Genomic DNA, 19,218 nt, shown 5'->3' with positions numbered 1-19,218 from the left:
CCCAATTTATATATCATGGATAATGGGTACCACACATAGCATGCACCTCCACCTTCATCCTGTTCTTCTGACTGTGGCGGCTTGGAGTAGGTAGTTAGGTAAGGGAGGGAGATCAAACTGCGCGCCATGGGTTTCCCTTTACGCTTCTTATCATCATTGTCGTTGTGCCTCTTGGCCCTCCTCCTCCACCGGGCCACGGTGACAAGTGGGTGTTTCAGCATGGAGAGGGAAGCACTGTTGGACTTCAAAGCCGGCATCCACGACACTCATAACCGGCTATCTTCTTGGGTAGGCCAAGACTGCTGCGCATGGGCGGGGGTCATCTGTCGCGCCACCACCGGCCACGTCGTCAAGCTGGACCTCCGGAACACGAATACGCTTGATGGGGCATTACGCGGTGAGAGGATGAACTCGTCATTGCTTGCTTTATCTCATCTGAGGCACTTGGATCTTAGCTTCAATGATTTCAGCGGAATCCGCATACCGGAATTCATCGGCTCCTTCAAGAAACTGAGATACCTCAATCTATCTTCTTCAAATTTCATGGGAGGAATACCTGCTCGGCTGGGGAACCTTTCGAGCCTCTACGTTCTTGATCTAAACGATGCTTTAGATTTTACATCCCTCGACAACCTCGACTGGCTCTCGGATCTTACCTCCTTGAAGCACCTGGACTTGAGCTGGTTGAAGCTAATCGATGTCCCAGATTGGTTCTCATCCGTGAACATGCTGCCATCCCTCCAAGTGTTAAGTATGTCTCATGTTGGTCTCGATACCATCCCAGCTTCTGTTGTCCATGTCAACTTCACCTCCTCTCTTACCGTCCTTGATCTCTCCTTGAATAATTTCGACTCCACCTTACCCAAATGGTTGGGGAATATTACTAGTCTTACCCAACTTGATCTCCATCGCTCTGGGTTCTATGGCGTTATTCCCGATACAATTGGAGACTTGGGCTCTCTTACTTTTCTTGATCTAGGAGACAATCAACTCGAGGGTACCGTACCGAGATCCATGGTTGATCTCCGTAGACTGAAAGAATTACATATGCAAGGCAACCGATTGACAGGAAATTTGAGCGATTTGCTAGAGCAAATGACGAATCTCATCATTTTGGATCTCCGATATAATTTATTCAACGGTTCCATGCCTTCCTCCGTTGGTAAGTTCTCTAATCTCACTGAATTGTATCTCCGTGATAATTCTCTCGGAGGCGTCATTTCAGAAGTTCATTTTGAGAATCTTACGAGATTGCAAGTGTTGGACTTGTCTTACAACCCCATCACCATATCAATTGGGCAGAGTTGGGTCCCTCCTTTCCAACTCAGATTTGTATATTTAACCAAATGTCAGTTGGGACCTCAATTTCCAGAATGGTTGCAGTTCCAAACACAGATCCAAGTGTTATCCATGGATTATTGTAAAATTGCAGGGACAATGCCCGCTTGGTTTGGGAATATTTCATCTTCTACCATCATATTTTTAGACCTTTCCAACAACCAAATAAGAGGCAAGCTGCCATCTTCTTTGAACTTCACCAAGTTGAAAATATTATATTTGGATTCCAACAGATTTGAAGGTCCATTGCCAACGATGCTACCATCTACACTTGAGACTCTATTCCTCTCCAATAATTTCTTTACAGGGCAATTGCCGATATGGCATGATGTTCAATCAGTGGCACTCTCAAATAACATGCTTGACGGTGGCTTATCTTCATCAATCTGCCAATGGACAGGTGGTCTCGAATACCTTGACCTTTCGAACAACAAATTACTTGGTGAGATCCCTTATTGTCTGGGAAAATCATTACAAAATCTTTCTCTCTTGAATTTGGGCAACAATCACTTCTCGGGTGAAATTCCACACACGATCGGATTTTTAAGTGAGCTTCAGCTATTGCAACTAAAAAATAATAGTTTTTCGGGTGAGGTTCCTTTGTCATTGAAAAATTGTACAAAGTTACAGCTTCTTGATCTGGCTGAAAATAATTTTGTCGGAAGTATAACGCTATGGATGGGAGATAATCTACAACAACTGCTAGTACTTCGTCTACGTTCAAATATGTTTTCTGGAGTTATTCCTTGGCAACTTGCTCGATTTGAACAGCTTCAAATATTGGATCTTGCCAATAACAATTTCTCTGGATCAATACCTCACAACATTGGTAATTTAAGTACCATGAGATCGACATCACAATATAATGATTTTTGTTATAATGAATTAGATGTCTTTATGAAGGGACAAGATCTTTATTATTTACATTGCAGCATGCAACTTATGAAAAGTTTAGATCTTTCAAACAATCATCTAACCGGAGAGATACCAAAAGGAGTTGGAGACCTTGCAGGACTCAAAAACTTAAATTTGTCAAGAAATCATTTACAAGGAAAAATTCCTTGGGAGATAGGAGGAATGATATCATTAGAATCCCTTGATCTATCGATAAATGACCTTTCTGGTAACATTCCTGAGAGTTTATCGGCTTTATATTTCTTGAGCTATTTGAATTTATCGTATAATAATCTTTCGGGAATGATACCATCTGGTCATCAACTCCAAACACTCAATGATCCATCCATCTATATGGGCAATGCTGACTTATGTGGACCACCAATTTCCAAAAGTTGTTTTAACAATAAATCAACTCAAAATATTTTGCAAGAGTACAAGAAGGAGAATCCCGAGTGGCTATGGTTCTATATCAGCATGGTACTAGGATATGTGATGGGATTTTGGACCTTTTGTGGTATTCTCTTCCTCAAAGACGCATGGAGGCATGCTTATTTCCATATGATTGATGATATGTATGATTGGTTCTGGGTACAATGGTATTTAATCTTTTGATGATTGTTTAGACTTTAATTCTAAAATTTCTAGTATGGATGATCCAAGACTTTATGGTAGATGGAGAGAAGGTACGTAGTTACTCTACTTTTTATTTATATGGTATTTTAGATTTGTAGATGCTGGCTATGATTAATGAAAAAAGAATTTATGTCGTTGATATAAAAAAAGATGGACTGCTTTATTTATGGTGTTTGAAGACTGGTATTTCTATATAATGTGGTTACTTATGGTCTTCTTCTATTTGAGGCTTTCATTATAATAACATCATGCAAGAGTTGGCTAATAGTTTTAAAGTAGAGAAATATTAGAAAAGGAAGATAACATACAACCAAGTCTTCCATACGAAGATATAGTTTAAAAATATTTTATATTTATATTGAATTTAAAGGAAAAAACACGTTGTATTCGAAATGATAGAGTAGACATTATAATTTGACTAGTGTGTGGATTGGACACGGAGGAAGAAAAGGGGAAAAAAAAAAGAGGTGTGAGATTTAATAAGGATGTCGTTTTTATATCAAGAGAATAAGTTTAAAATTTGGAAGATTATATATATATATGTATGATTTTGAATTCCTATTCATCTCCTACCAATCATAGAGTAAATAGGACTATAGATTAATTAATCTAAAATCATTGAATATATTGTGATCTTAGAGAAAAAAAATGATGATAAGAAAGAAAATATCATCATTATTTATTGAATCGATTGGTTTATATTATTTGACTAATTTACAAAAAAAGAAGAAGGGTGTTGATGACTATATCAATTATAAGAGTCTACGATTTAGGTAAGTATCCAATGATTTTGTATAACATGTTTTCAAATTTAATAATGTATATTTGTTAATAATGAAGTAATGTGATATGTAAATGTGAAATTGGCTTTGAAAATAAGATTGTCGATATTATATTTATTTAAAATATTTTATTATTATATTTTCGAATGTTTTATTGTTGGATATATTTTAAATGATACATAAGGAATTATGCATTGGAAGGATATGTCAATATGTTATTTTAAATGATGGTTAATTTTTCAATTAGTTGGTTTTAATTTGGATCTTGCCGATTGGGGTTATCTATTGTTCATAAGTTGAATATGTTTTTGATATAGGGATAAATGTATTACTTATACCATGGAGGTTGAATATGTTTTTGATTCAGGATATAATATGGTTATAGCTTAGTTATTCTTAGTTATACAAAGGGATGAAAGCTTAGTTATATTTATAGTGATTCATAATTAGTGAATGATAATCTTTGCATTAAAATGAAATATATCCACTTATGTTTTGTTATACAAATGTCTTCAAAGATTATGTTATCTTATGTGCTTGTTATGCTAAAAGTGATGATTTGGAAAACATGTTTGCTCTTTATTTAAGAATAAAAGAGGGTTTAACATTTATGTATAGTTTTCTAAAATACATTTATGATTAGTTTTGCTAGTATATGAGTTTTGGTGTTTACTAAATTGTGGTTGCTCATATCCTTGTTGTTTTCAGATGCTTACGAGTAGATTGAATTTGGTTACGCATCGAGACAATAAATTAAATCGTTAATGGTTCAAACTCTTGAGACTTGTGATGTAATAATTCATTAGTGGGATGTCTTTGATGAACTTTATTTGTGTTTAAGAGCTCAATATGCTTCTGCTGCTGTTATATGTGGACATTATGGATGTCTTCGTTCTGTATTGTGTAAAGTGCATAGATTTGGATTTAATAGGTCTATGTTATGTAATTGGAGGTGATGGAACTCAAAAAAGGAACCGCTGCAATATTTGAAGTAGTTAGAAAATAGAAGTTCTTTAACAATGTTTTTGTTGGTATTTGTTCATTGTTAGTTTCTCTTCCTTGAATTAGTTGGGATTCAAAATACTTTAGATAATGACATAGCGATACTCATCTTTCTTAATCGTTTTAGAATTATTATCTGATAGTTCAGATTTTTTAATAAACCTATTATTGATCCAAGTTATCAATCCACTTTATATCAAGTCTTTCTAGTCAAAATAAATATTAAGATACTATATATATATATATATATATATATATATATTCTTCACATCTTTTTCTTTCTCTTAAAATCTAAAAATATATATAATATTTATAAAAGAAATAAACCCTTTCAATATGACTCCAATTTAGTGGTAAGAGGATGACATCTCAACCCATCAATATTGCTCCAATTTAGTGGTAAGATTGATCCAAATTATCCATCTACTCTATATCAAATCTTTTCAGTAAAACAAATATTGAAAGACTCTACCAAAAAAATAAAGTCATGTCAAACTCTATTTGACTCCAAACCTCTCTACATTATATCAAAGTCATGAATTAGACATCAAGTAACAACAACTCCTCTCTCTCTCTTTCTCTATATATATATATATTGGTTGGCAGCAGTGATTCTGGTGAATGGTCAACCAGGTACTTTTGCTTGTCACCATGGATCTCTCTCTGGTGTCTGCGTTCTCATGGTGACTCCATTTGAATTGCAATCTATTGATGATGACCACAGATTTACAATTATATTTGATTCTTTTATTCTGTGTTCCTTCTCTTTTCTTCGGTTCTTTCTTCTTATACTCAGTCTCCTACGCTGCTGCTCCTCTTTTTGTCTTCTCTCCCAATTTTCTCCTTTTTTTTTTTTCTCTCTCAACAATATATTACTAGATTACATATTATTAATTTTGATTTTGATTGTTCTACATGAAATAATCGTTCATAACCAACCATGATCTTAATCCATATCTACTCTTGATAGAGACGGTATAAAATTACATTGATGGTGTACTTGATAAAACCTTCTAATTCTTAAATTAGTTTAAGAGTGGGAGGATTCGACGCTTTCCCCACGGAACTCGCAATTGCTACGCCGTGCCCGGGTTGAAGGAAGGGGACAGGTATCTCGTAAGGGCCTCCTTCGTTCACGGCAACTACGACGGCCAAGCCATTGGGGACTCCGTCGCCCCACCGCTGCCATTATATATATATATATATGAACTTAGAGAAAAAAATAGTCACCGATAAGAAAGAAAATATTATAATTGTTTATTAGATTTGTTTATATTATTGGAATGATTTAGGAAAAGAAGGAGAGTATTGATCACTATATTAGTTATAATAATCTATGATTAACGTAAGTATCAAATGATTTTGTGTAACTTGTTTTCCAATTTAATAATATATATTTGTTAATAATGAAGTTATGTGATTTGCAAATGTTAAATTGGCTTTTGAAAATAAGCTTTTTGATATTACATTTGTTTAAAATAATTAAAATATTTGATTATTATATTTTTGAATGCTATATTGTTGGACATATTTCAAATGATAGGTAAGGAGTTATGCATTGGAAGGATATGTCAATATGTTATTTTAAATGATGGTTAATTTTTCAATATGTTAGTTTTAATTTGGATCTTACCAATTGGGGTTATATATTACTCGTAAGTTCATAAACTAGTTTCTTATGGGGCATAACATAGGGATAAATGTCTTACCTATACCATGGAGGTTGAATATGTTTTTGATTCTTGTCATGGGATATAATATGGTTATAGCCATTAGATATATGTCTTTTGTTATAGTTATGACTATCAATGAATTTTAGATGTGAAAGCTTAGTTATACTTATACTTATTCATAATTAGTAAAATAATCTTTGCATTAAAAATGAAATATATCCACTTATGTCTTGTTATACAAACATTTTCAAAGATTATATTATCTTATGTGCTTGTTATGCTAAAAGTGATGATTTGAAAAGCATGTTTATTCTTTATTTAAGAATAAAAGAGGGTTTAGTATTTATGTATAGTTTTCTAAAATGCATTTATGATAAGTTTTGCTACTATATGAGTTTTGGTGCTTACTAAGTTGTGGTTGCTCATATTTTTGTTAAAATTTTTCAGATGCCAATGAGTAGATTGAATTTGGTTATGCATCGAGGCAATAAATTATATCGTTTATGGTTCAAACTCTTGAGACTTGTGATGTAATAATCCATTAGTGGGATATCTTTGGTGAACTTATTTGTATTTGAGAGCTCAATATGTCACTACTATTATATGTGGACATTATGGGTGTTTTCGTTTTGTATTGCGTAAAATGCATGGATTTTTGGATTTAATAGGTCTTGTAATTGGAGGTGATGGAACTAAAAAAAAAGAGCCGCTGCAATATTTGAGGTAGTTATAAAATAGAAGTTCTTTAACATTGTTTTTGTAGGTATCTGTTCATTGTTAGTTTCTCTTTCTTGAATTAGTTGATGTGCTTCAACAAATCCAAAGACGTGAGTTAAAAGTTTCTATCGCTAGGATTCGAAATACTATAGATAATGATATAGCGATACTCATCATTCTTAATCATTGTAGAATTATTATATGATAGTTTAGATATATAAAGGCGTCGACTAAAAGTTTTTATTGCTGGTATTCCAAAAGATTATGGATAATAACATTTTAGAATTATTATTTGGTAGTTTATTTTTTTCTAATAAGCCTGACATCATCATTTTTTTCTATTTAAAATAATTTGATAACTTTCGTCTATCCGGAGAAAATTAATTTTTTTATAATGTGAGATCAATTAAAGATTTGGATCATCTCCACTCAAGCGTAATTCTCTTTGTATATCTTCTCCTATTAATATCAAATAATTTATATCTTTTTCTCAAGAGGAATCAAAGTATTTTTCATATAATATTCTCTCTCTTATAATCTAAAGATGTGTAGAATATCTGTAGAAGAAATAAACCTCTTACTCTAAGAGAATGACATTCCAACCCCTTTAATACTATTCTAATTTAATGATAAGATTAACCTAAGTCATCCATCCACTCTATATCAAGTCTTCCTAGTCAGACAAATATTAAGAGACTCTGAGTATGACTCTAAGATAATGATATTCTAACCCCTTAAATACTATTCTAATTTAATGATAAGATTAACCCAAGTCATCCGTCCACTCTATATCAAATCTTCCTAGTCAAAACAACTATTAAGAGACTCTGAGTAGAAAACAAAGTTATGTTAGATGCAACGTTGACTCTATCACTCTAAGTCATCTCTACATTATGCCAAGGCCATGAATTAACATCCAACTAACAACAACTCTTTAATATGGCTCCTAAGATAATGACATTCCAACCCCTTTAATACTGCTCCAATTTAAGGGTAAGACTAACCCAAGTCGTCAATCCACTCTATATCATATCTTCATAATCAAAACAAATATTAAAAGACTCTAAACAAAAAACTAAATCATATCAAATGCAAATGTTGACTCGGTCGCCTCTATATTATGCCAAAGTCATGAGTTGTACATCCAATTAACAAAGACTCCTCTTATATATATATATATATATATATATATATATATATATATATATATATATATATATATATATATATATATATATATTCTTCACATTTTTTATCTCTCTTAAAATCTAGAAATATATAAGATATTTATAAAAGAAACAAACCCTTTCAATACGACTATAATTTAGTGGTAAGACGATGACATCCCAACCCCTTCAATGCTGCTCCAATTTAATAGTAAGACTGATCCAAGTCATCCGTCTATTCTATATTAGACTTTTCTAGTAAATAAATATTAAGAGACTCTAATAGAAAATAAAGTATGTCAAACACAAACGTTGACTTTATCACTCCAAGTCCTCATTACATTATGCCAAAGCCATCAATTGAAATTGAACATCCAAACTCCTTTCTTTCTCTCTCTCTCTCTCTCTCTCTCTCTCTCTCTCTCTCTATATATATATATATATATATATATATATATATATATTCTTCACATCTTTTTCTCCCTCTTAAAATCTATATATATATATATATATATATGATATTTATAAAAAAAAATAAATCCTTTAGTAGTAAGAGACATCTTGTCACCAATTTAATCCTTTAGTAGTATGATATTTATATGATATTTAATACGGCTCCAATTTAATGTTTAGACGATGACATCTCAACCTCTTCAATATTGTTTCAATTTAGAAGTAAGAGACTCTAGCAAAAAAAAATTAAAGTCATGTTTCAATCTCTTTCTCTCTCTATAGGTACATGTATATGTATACTGCCTGCTGAAGCAAAAATCTGCGGATGGCATCGAGGAGTTGAGCTGCAGGGAAACGATGAGAAACTTCATCGGCCGAGTCTGCTTAGGTTGGTTGGCAGCACCGATTCTGGTGAATGGTCAGCCAAGTACTTTGCTTGCGATGTGCATAGCTTTTTCTTGTTCTCGAGCAGCACCCATTGCAAGAACATGCTTGTCACCATGGATCTCTCTCTGGTGGTTGCGTTCTCATGCTGACTCCATTTGAATTGCATCAATTGATGATGACCACAGATTTCCAATTTCTCTTCTCTTTTCTTCCATTCTTTAGGCTGCTGCTCCTCTTTCTCTTCTCTCCCAATTTCTCCCCTCTTTTATTTTCTCTCAGCAAAATATTACTTACTAGATTAAGAAGTAAATGCATGTATATTATTAATTTAGATTTTGATTATTCAACATCGAATGCTCAGTCCAAACTAATCATGATCTTAATCCATATCCGGTATCGGGTGAAGATGTCTTCGAACCAAACTCTATAAAATTATATTAATAGTGTACCCAAAAAAACTCTTTGATTCTTAAACTATATTAAAGAATAAATGATCTAAGAGAGTTCAGATCTCAAAACATATACCTTACGGGCCTTTTTATATAGTGAGAGGTCAAAGATTATTATACTCTACTTCCATATATCAATCACACACACACACACATACATACATATATATATATATATATATATATATATATATATATATATATATATATATATATATATAATATATATATATATGGTTGGAATAATAAATTAAACTTTATGATTAGATAGAATTTTGGAAACCGATAGCATCGTTCTCAATCAGTGGGATAAGCACTGTTTGACAGACGAAGATGAGCGGTGAGAAACCTCACATCCCTAAGCTGCATTCCATGGATTCTTTTTCTACACGTTGTTGGCCAAGAAGACTTTGACTTACGGTAAACTAGAATTTAGATTAGAGATCTAAATAAAAATAATAATTTTTAATCAATTAGAATTTATTTTGATACATATACCATAAATCTAAGATGTCGATGAGAGAGATACACATTTGGGTGTTCTTAAATTTCTCTTAGTAGATTTAAAAAGATTTAAGATAAAAATTCTTTTGGAAATGGACATTGGTTGCCTTTGAATCCAATCCATATATTAGGTAATCAAATTCTAATTTAACAAAGAACAATAGTCGTAAAACAAATCAAGGTTGTGTTGGGCAACAAACTTGCTTGAACATGCATATGTAAGAGCAACAAATGAAGTTAGTTGAGTCTATGTTGAAACTTTAGGAATAAATAATATATATGTACTTGGCCTAATAAGATATGAGTCCATTGGCTTATCAAAAGATGTAGATACTATGTGACCTGATGAGGAAGAATAATCAATTGGCTTATCAATCCACATCTTCACAGGCATCTTTAGGTTAATCGCTATTGAGAGAGATTGATTAATAATATAACAGGCTATTCTTACTACTTCAACCTAAAATTAAATAATCCAAATATATTAGTCGATTGTTCAATTCATGGCTTTGGCATAATGTGGAGACGATTTGGAGTGACAGAATCAACGTTTGCATCTGATATACTTTGTTTTTTACTAGAATCAACGTTTGCATCTGATATAATATAAAGTAGACGGGTGACTTGGATTAATCTTACTACTAAATTGGAGTAGCATTGAAGAGGTTTGTTTCTTTTATAAATGTCATATATATTTATCAATTTTAAGAAAGAGAACAAGATGTGAATATATATATATATATATATATATATATATATATATATATATATATATATATATACATACATGTATGCTGCCTATAAACTACAAAGAATATATATACATATATATATACATACGTGTAGAGAGAGAGAGAGAGAGAGAGAGGAGTCGTTGAATGGCCAATTCATAATTTTGGCATAATGTAGAGATAACTTGGAGCGACAGAGTCAATGTTGCATCTAACATGATTTTGTTTTCTACTAAGAGTCTCTTAATATATGTTTTGACTAGGAAAACTTGATATAGAGTAGACGGGATGACTTGGGTTAATCTTACCATTAAATTGGAACAATATCAAAGGGGTTGGAATGTCATTTTCTTAGGAGCCATTTTGAAGAGGTTTATTTCTTCTATAGATATTTTATATAACTTTTGATTTTAAGAGAGAGAACAAAATGTGAAAAATTCTTTGATTCCTCTTGAGAGTAAGATATAAATTATTTGATGTTAATAGGAGAAGATATACAAAGAGAATTATCATATATATCTATCGATTTTAAAAGAGAGAGAGAGAGAGAGAGCAAGATGTGAGTAGAAAACAAATATGGTTCCTAATCACTCCTCTCTCTCTAGTCAAAACAAATATTAAGAAACTCTGACTAGAAAACAAAATCATGTTAGATGCAACGTCTAACTTGTTTTCAAATTTAATAATATAAATTTGTTAATAATGAAGTTATGTGATTTGCAAATGTTAAATTGGCTTTTGAAAATAAGCTTTTCAATATTACATTTGTTTAACGCAATTAAAATATTTAATTATTATATTTTCGAATGTTATATTGTTGGACATATTTGAAATGATACGTGAAGAGTTATGCATTGGAAGGATATGTCAATATGTTATATCAAATGATGTTTAATTGTTCTCAATTAGTTGGTTTTGAAATATGTCTATAGAAGTGAAATTACAATGAACAATACGGTAATTATGATTCTTTAATTTTACAAGTTAGACACGAAGAACAAGCTAAATGAACTTAGCATAATGTTATAATTTGATTCCACTAATTTGCTATAGACTCCAGTAATGCAACAAAAAGATATGCGGACCAACGTTTCAGAAATAATCACATATATCTGACACAAATAAGTGAGCAGAAATAGGAGATACCAGGAGATAATTACCACAATTTGGGAGAGGACAGCAAACTCGATGAGGACAATGATTAACATTGTCGTGTGTGGCGAAGGAGGAGTCTTAAGGAACACGACTAGCATAATCTCTCTTTATTATGCCTTTGAAAAGTGGTTGAGTCTGTCAAAATCAAATCTGTCTTAATAATATAGATTTGTTCACAAATTTCATGCTGTACAGGTATCCAGAAGACAAATATGACAGGACATGGCGTCCTTGCAATGGTTATATTGACTGTGAAACATGGAATTTTACAAGCAGTTCTTTGGGAATCGAGACCACTGGTGGTGATGCTTATGAGGTCCCAGGCGTGGTCTCAATTCGAGTGGGTCAAATATGACTGCAACTGTTGCTGCAGATAATTTTACATTGCAATATTCCTTGGGCTATGGCCTCAATTCGAGTGTTCAAACAACATTCTATATCTATTTGCACTTTGCTGATTTCGACTATTTAAGTGGGAATGGAAGTAGAATTTTTCAGGTGAGAGCAGACGGGGAACCCGATAGTGATAACATCAGTCCTGCATATCTACTGGCAACTCATGTCCATTTCGTCCATCGGCTGGCGTACCCAGGCTTAAATGGTTATTTTAATCTGACAAGGGTGGCCGGTTCCACCCTTCCCCCAATCCTCAATGCTGCTGAGGTTTACATTCCTATTAATCTTTCAGTTTTGGCAACAGATCCAGCCGATGGTATGCTATCCCACCACTACTTTGGACATCCATTGCTCTAGTCCGGTCAATAACTTGTATCATCTGCTTGTTCTTTTTTTTTTTCCCCCCTCAAGATGAACTGTGTTTTTCTTATTAATTACTTGAACACTTTTGGAAGACTAACATGCAATGTGACCATTCATGCTTTTCCCCCCGTTAATCCATTTTCTGAAGGAAAAAAGTGTAGTATGTTACTGGCATAAAACCGTGCATCATCCATTTCACTGGTGTCTTACCTGAACATATACAGTAAGTTGTTTGCTTATTTAGCCGATTGCTGATTTGAAGTTTACATATTAAGTTGAAGATGAATACATTGTTTCTTTCCTTTATTTTGTTTTAGCATCGGTAAAATGAAGCACATTTTCTGCTACCTTTGTTAAAATAATTAGTCTACGGGAACAAACTTAGGGATCCATTTGGTCAACTTGGAGTGTTCAATAATCCCAAAGACTTGATTATTGCAATGAAATGTTTGAGGTATTATGCATAACTGTCAATCTTATGTTCAGAGGATATGCATACTTTTCGGAAAAAAATGTTAATTATTCTTTTTGAGTCCAAGCACTTGAACCATGCATTATCAGAAATCATAATTTATATTCTTCTGCGCTTTTACTTCTCGTGGTGATTTGACGTGTATGAGATGATAAACAAAAGTTACATTGACAACAATACAAATGACTGAGACTGACAATATATAAAATGGCTGGGTTACCGTATAACAAGTGTTGTATCTAATGGTTCTGGTGTGCCTGTAAATATCATTTCAAGATAGTTATTCGTAAGCTAGGTCAAGCACAATTTGGATATTAATATCAATGGTAAGATCATACAAACATCTAAACCAAATCATATAAGGTGTGGCTGTAGGTGTGCTCATGCATGTGAAACGTTTTTTCCGAGCAGAGTTGTGTCAAAATGCTTCATGGAGCCCATTTACTATTTTGAAATGAATATTAAAATTTGTTCCGAGGGGGGTACAATAATCATCTATATGGCATGCATCCGATTACATGCCAACCTTGGATTTTTTTCACAATAGATTGAATTCAGTATGGTGGACCATGGTTGATCTTCACCGAAGCTATCTCTTTCATGAAGTAAATAAGAATTTCTCTCTGCATAGCATATCAGATATTGGCTTAACCAGTAAAATTAACAGTTGATGCTATGATGGGGATAAAGAAATTATATCAGATGAAGATATGGCAGTGTGATCCTTGTGCTCCGCAGCAATTCATTTGGAGTGGAGTAAATTGCACCTACTCAAGCTCTGGTACCCCAAGCGTCACCTCATTGTAAGCTCCAAGATTTGGTTGTTTTAAAAGACATCAATAAAAAGCACTGATTCTGATGTAATGATTTCTACTTTATTTTCTTTTGCAGAAACCTCTCTTATCATGGGTTGAATGGTGCTGTATCAAATGCTTTGGCTAATCTGAAGGCCCTTAACTACTATTTGTAAGTTTCTAAATTTATCGTCAGAGGCTGCTGGCTAGCAACATCATGCAGACAACTTGAGAACAATTTGTAGATGTTGCATGAAATTGACTTGTTACCCTTGTACATGTGTATTTTATTCACTTCTAATCTCCTTTTTCTAACTTCATAAACAGAAGGCTTTTGTGTTTTCATGTTAGTTGCCAAAATTAGGAATGCAGATGGACCAGTTTACAAACCAAAGCACTAGCTTCGGGTTTTCTTTAACCTTATCCTATAACAACTGAACTAAACCAAAACACTATTGTTGTGTTTTGCTTCTAATATGGCTTTACTCATGAAATCTGGTTTCCAAGGACCAAAGTTATATAGATCAACATGTAACTACTTTTTTTTTTAATGAAATTTCTTATGAAAACATATCATTAACTAATGTAATCCATGTATTTTGTCTCAGGGACTTGTCAAACAATGATTTAACAGGCCCAATACCGCCCTCTTTAGAAGAATTGACATCACTCAATGTGCTGTAAGAACATATTTTTCTCTCTTACACATTTCACATGGTGCATGCGTTTTCAATGTTGAAAACTTCAACTTTGTCGTGCGCATGCTTCAGGGCTTCTTTCTCCACATATTATATGCTAATGGTTGAGCAAGATCAAACTTTTTGCAGAATTTTGTCAAATAACCGACTCAATGGGCCTATTCCAGCTTCTTTGTGTGATGGACAATCAAAAGGATTGCTTGAGTTGAGGTTTGTGCTGTAGTCTAACATCCCAAATCTTCCCACAATTCCTTCTACCTAATACTAATATCTTATGAACTTTATGTTCTGCAAAGAGTGGACAACAATCCGGATATATGTCTCTGTCATAGTACATGTCAAATTGGCAGCAAAGGAAGGAAGCTTGCTAAATTCACCATTGTGCTGATTGCTGTCATCCTTGCGCTGATAATACTGCTGCTCCTATCATCGCTTTTATTCTTCTTCTTGAGGAGAAAAAAATCTACAACAAAATTATGTAAGTGGTTTTAAGCAAGTAATAGCTTATAAACATACAATTTTGTTGTATAATGTCCTTTTCTTCTTCAGCAAAAAGGCAATGTTAGAAGTGAGATAGAACTCTTATCTGTATAATATCAGGACATGTCTTCTCTGATATCATAGAGAAAAGTAACTTCCTTTATTGCTGAAATGATTTCTTTTCTCTTTTATCTAGGGTAACAAAAGTGAGACTCTCGTAAAGCAAGGATTTCTAGCTTGGTTACTGTATCTGTCATAGATGTTAGCATCCAAACAACATCTTTATCTAAATATTTTTATGGTTTAGTTGGAGCGAACAGCTAAAACAGATGTAAGCTTACGGTTGATACCACACACTACTTCAAGGGAAGTTTCTATTCCATAAGACCATTCATTATGATGAACATTCCCAACTCTGATTTGGGGTGTAATTATGCTGATCTTTTTCAATTCTAGTCTTGTCTAAATTCTGCCTAAGATTAAAATTTTGATAAAGCTAAGTTCTTTATCAAATAGATCAAGATTAAGTGAGTCAATTTTTAAGCCATGTGTAATACAAACTTATAAACAACTAGTGCATTGATAAATAATAATTTATTATCTACCATTCTACCAAAGCTTGACAAACCTTGCATATAAGTGTGATTGCCTAAAATTAAGTCAGTTAATTTTTAGCTAACTTTTTCACCTTTATATTTGTAAAGTATGTTTTAGGCTCATCAATGTTCTTTACGCTCATTATTATAGAGTCTGTTTTAGAATTATCTACACAACTTTTCTAAATTAATTACATGATCCTGGACATATTTAACATACAGACAATGGAAAGTGATCATTGGTAGGTATATGAGTTATTATGAATCATAGCTCATGAAATTTCTCTCTGGAGTTTACAAGTGACTTGTGGATGCATGTTTTGGAATTCTGTACTAGAAACTTCACCTTCATTACAATGAGAAGCAGTGTTAACAGCACTCTTTTTGTTTCTTTTAATGAAATAATAGCGACGCCAATTCAAGACTCGCTTGCTATACCCGAAACCCATAGATTTACATATGATGAATTGAAGGCCATCACCAACAATTTTGATCTTGTACTTGGAAAGGGGGGGTTTGGGAATGTTTACCATGGTCGATTACATGATGGCACTGAAGCTGCAGTAAAACTTTTGCACTCACATCGGATGGTCAAAGGGACATCATCTGAGGAGTCCATGTCTGCAAATTCTGGCTCCAGATCACATGGGATGAAAGAGTTTCAAGCCGAGGTATGCAATCTATATGAATGCATTTTGGTGGACTAGCATTTTAATGAACAAATACGTTATGAATGAAATTAAGTATATATCTTCCTCTTTGGGTTGCAGGCTCTTCTCTTATCGAGGGTCCATCACAGGAACTTAGTGTCTTTGATCGGGTACTGTAGAGACAGCAATCAACTTGGACTTGTTTATGAATATGCTGCTCGTGGAAGTCTTAGAGATCATCTTTCAGGTAAAAAAGATGTTGAATAGTATTCTATGATCTGAGCTACTGCATGCTTGGAGAAGATTGAATCCAGTTTTAAGCTGCTTTACCTGAAAATGTTGTATCTTTGGACAGTATATTTCTCATTCTCTACCTAGAATTTCTCTCTCTTTCCTTTGTCATACATTATCATTGGATTGAATAAATGCAATTGATAAGATATTATCATGTTAGTTTTTTTTTTTTCTTCTAGCAAAAACAGTACCCTGATCATTATTTGTCAAGATTCTGGAGCTTAGTGTAACTGACTTATCCAGTACGATTTTTCATTTTTTATAAACATTTTAGATTCTTAACTGCACCTTTTTTTCTATAGATAAAATGTTCTTGACTGTATCTGAGACATTCAGAATCACAAACAATTGTTGCACCTTTCTGGGATGGTTATTTTTGCCCCTTTTACATCTACAAAATAGGAATAATGTTAAATTAATGTATGAGCGAAGTCAAAACAATATTCAATCTTCTTAGTTTTCTTCTCCAAAAGCATCATAGTGGTTACCAAGTACTACATTGATACATTTCTTTTTTTAAGTACTTTGCTTCCTTCCAGCTGACTGAAAAAAGTGATGTATATTAGTTGTTCTGGAACTGTTTAGATGCCTATCAGCTGTGTTGGAGCAACCAAAAAGGTGTCACTTAGTCGAATGGATACGATCTGTTAGGATCGAATCGATACTAAGTGGGACTGAATTACGTCGATTCGAAAAAAGAAATTGTATCAGAAATGATATCGAAAGTGTATTTGACTTTGAGCAAATGTTGACTTTGAGCAAATGTGATAAGCAATTAAAACAGAAAACAATAGTAACGAAAAGCAGAAAGAGTGCACATCAATTTTATAGTGGTTTGGTCATTGTGATCTACGTCTACTTTTGATTCCTCTTCCGTCAAGGCTATTGGCTTCTATTATTTATCTTCTTTTAACGGATGAAGACCAACTATCCCCTTACAACTCTTGTCTCATTTTCACAGGTTTATGAGATAATCTTTATAATTCTCTTATCCTTCTCTCAAATTGAATTTAAAACATAAAGTTAGAGAAAGAGAACTCTTAAGGAATTATAACAGCATTTTTACATAATTTTGTTCTCAGTTTTTGTATTAATCGAGCAGAGATGAGTGAGATATTTATAGGCTCCAAATGGATTCAAATTTGAAGTAAAAAATAGTCTCATCCCAAGTCTTCAAGGTACTGGTAGTACAATCGCCAATACTATCTGACACTAGGTGGTACCACCGTCCAGTCTAGCGATACCACCACCTGACAGCCTCAGAGAATGGGTCTTGGAGGCTGAGCCTTTAACGGTTCCACTACCTAATCTAGCAATATCATCACCTGACCCGACTTTTGGGTCATTGACTGAGCCTCCGAATGAGTCCAACTTAGCCCTAGATCAGGTTCAATGGGCCCTTAATTAAGTTGGTTTAGTTTCACTACAAACCAACTTAATTACACTATAAACTACTTCAATCAAGATGTAATTAATTACAAAGCATGAATTTGGCATGTCATTGGTTTATCCCGTGTTTTGTCTGACCCTTCGCCGCATCGTCCTCTCGTTCAACATATTACCCAATTAACATATTAACCTTCGCAACATTTAAAAGATATTGATTTCTATATGCTTCATACTTCTTCTAGTGTAATATTACTAATTCACCTTGTGAAAATCTGTTAAGCAAATAAATTGCACAAGCAATAGCATCTCCCCAAAATTCTTTAGGAATTCTTCTTTTCTTCAACATGCATCAGACTATAATATGTATAGCTTTATTTTTTTCTTTCTAAGATACTATTTTGTTGAAGCATGCATGATATGGTGAATTGATGTAAAATTCTATTATTTTTATAAAAACTTTTAAATTTCTTTAATATTCGTCATCCCTATTTATTTTTAAACATTTAATGTTATAACCACTTTGACTTTCAACCAAATTCTTAAATTCTTTGAATTTGCTTATTTTTTTTTCTTTTAACATGTAAACCTAAGTTTTGCCACTTTTGTCATCAGTAAAAGTAAAAAAAATACATACTTCCTATAAGTGATACTAGATTGATAGGGCCACGAACATCTGAATGAATTAGATCAAGTCGATGTCATGCTCTTTTTGTTCTTCTTCATTTGAAAGTATTTCTTTCTTGTTTGTCGATGACATATACTTCACATAACTTTGATGGGCTATCAATTTCATGATATTATTGCCACCATATTGTACTTGAAGTTTCAATGTCTTAAATTTAAGTAAGTATATCTAAGATACCATAATGTAGAAATGATTTCAATATCAGTTTTAAAATCATTTGACCAATGAAATATGCATAAATGTAAAGGAAACATTTTGTTCTTTACCATTTTCACATCTGAGTAGTTGCCCGAAGCTCACAATATTATTTTTTATATTAGGAACATAATAAACATTTGAAATATGTATTTTTTTATCATTATTAAATCTAAGAAAAATTTTACCTTTGTCTCTTACTAGTCTTTGAGATAGGTCACTAAATGTAATGTTCTTGGAATTACTTGTATCCATTTCTGAAAATAGTTCTTTGATGCCACACAAGTGATTTGAAGCTCCTGTATCTAGATACTAGGTT

At 33.0% G+C, this 19,218-nt stretch overlaps 2 protein-coding genes across 2 annotated transcripts; both read left to right on the top strand.

Moving 5' to 3' along the window:
* The first annotated feature begins 51 nt into the window (after positions 1-51).
* LOC135671033 (receptor-like protein EIX2) lies at positions 52-4,684 on the top strand. Its single transcript, XM_065178903.1, has 2 exons — positions 52-2,918; positions 4,359-4,684. Exon 1 carries the CDS (start codon positions 127-129, stop codon positions 2,845-2,847), a length of 2,721 nt encoding a protein of 906 aa, XP_065034975.1. The 5' UTR covers positions 52-126; the 3' UTR covers positions 2,848-2,918; positions 4,359-4,684.
* Positions 4,685-5,273: 589 nt separating this feature from the next.
* LOC135670964 (probable LRR receptor-like serine/threonine-protein kinase At4g29180) lies at positions 5,274-16,603 on the top strand. Its single transcript, XM_065178770.1, has 9 exons — positions 5,274-5,285; positions 5,682-5,761; positions 12,083-12,227; positions 12,386-12,599; positions 13,786-13,921; positions 14,010-14,084; positions 14,740-14,820; positions 16,024-16,357; positions 16,457-16,603. Exons 1-9 carry the CDS (start codon positions 5,274-5,276, stop codon positions 16,601-16,603), a joined length of 1,224 nt encoding a protein of 407 aa, XP_065034842.1.
* The last annotated feature ends 2,615 nt before the right edge of the window (positions 16,604-19,218 follow it).

This window comes from Musa acuminata, unplaced genomic scaffold, assembly GCF_036884655.1.
Source record: "Musa acuminata AAA Group cultivar baxijiao unplaced genomic scaffold, Cavendish_Baxijiao_AAA HiC_scaffold_1137, whole genome shotgun sequence".
In the NCBI taxonomy this organism is placed as follows: Eukaryota; Viridiplantae; Streptophyta; class Magnoliopsida; order Zingiberales; family Musaceae; genus Musa; species Musa acuminata.
The sequence above is the reverse complement of the archived record's forward strand: the minus strand, read 5'-3'. Positions and strand labels throughout refer to the sequence as shown.

Bases quoted from the DNA above. Each gene is read 5' to 3' on its own strand.
- LOC135671033 (XM_065178903.1), top strand. From the start codon at position 127: ATGGGTTTCCCTTTACGCTTCTTATCATCATTGTCGTTGTGCCTCTTG.
- LOC135670964 (XM_065178770.1), top strand. The intron at 5,762-12,082 runs GTATCTCGTAAG...CATGCTGTACAG, and splicing joins GGGTTGAAGGAAGGGGACAG to GTATCCAGAAGACAAATATG. The intron at 14,821-16,023 runs GTTTGTGCTGTA...ATTCTGTACTAG, and splicing joins AAAGGATTGCTTGAGTTGAG to AAACTTCACCTTCATTACAA.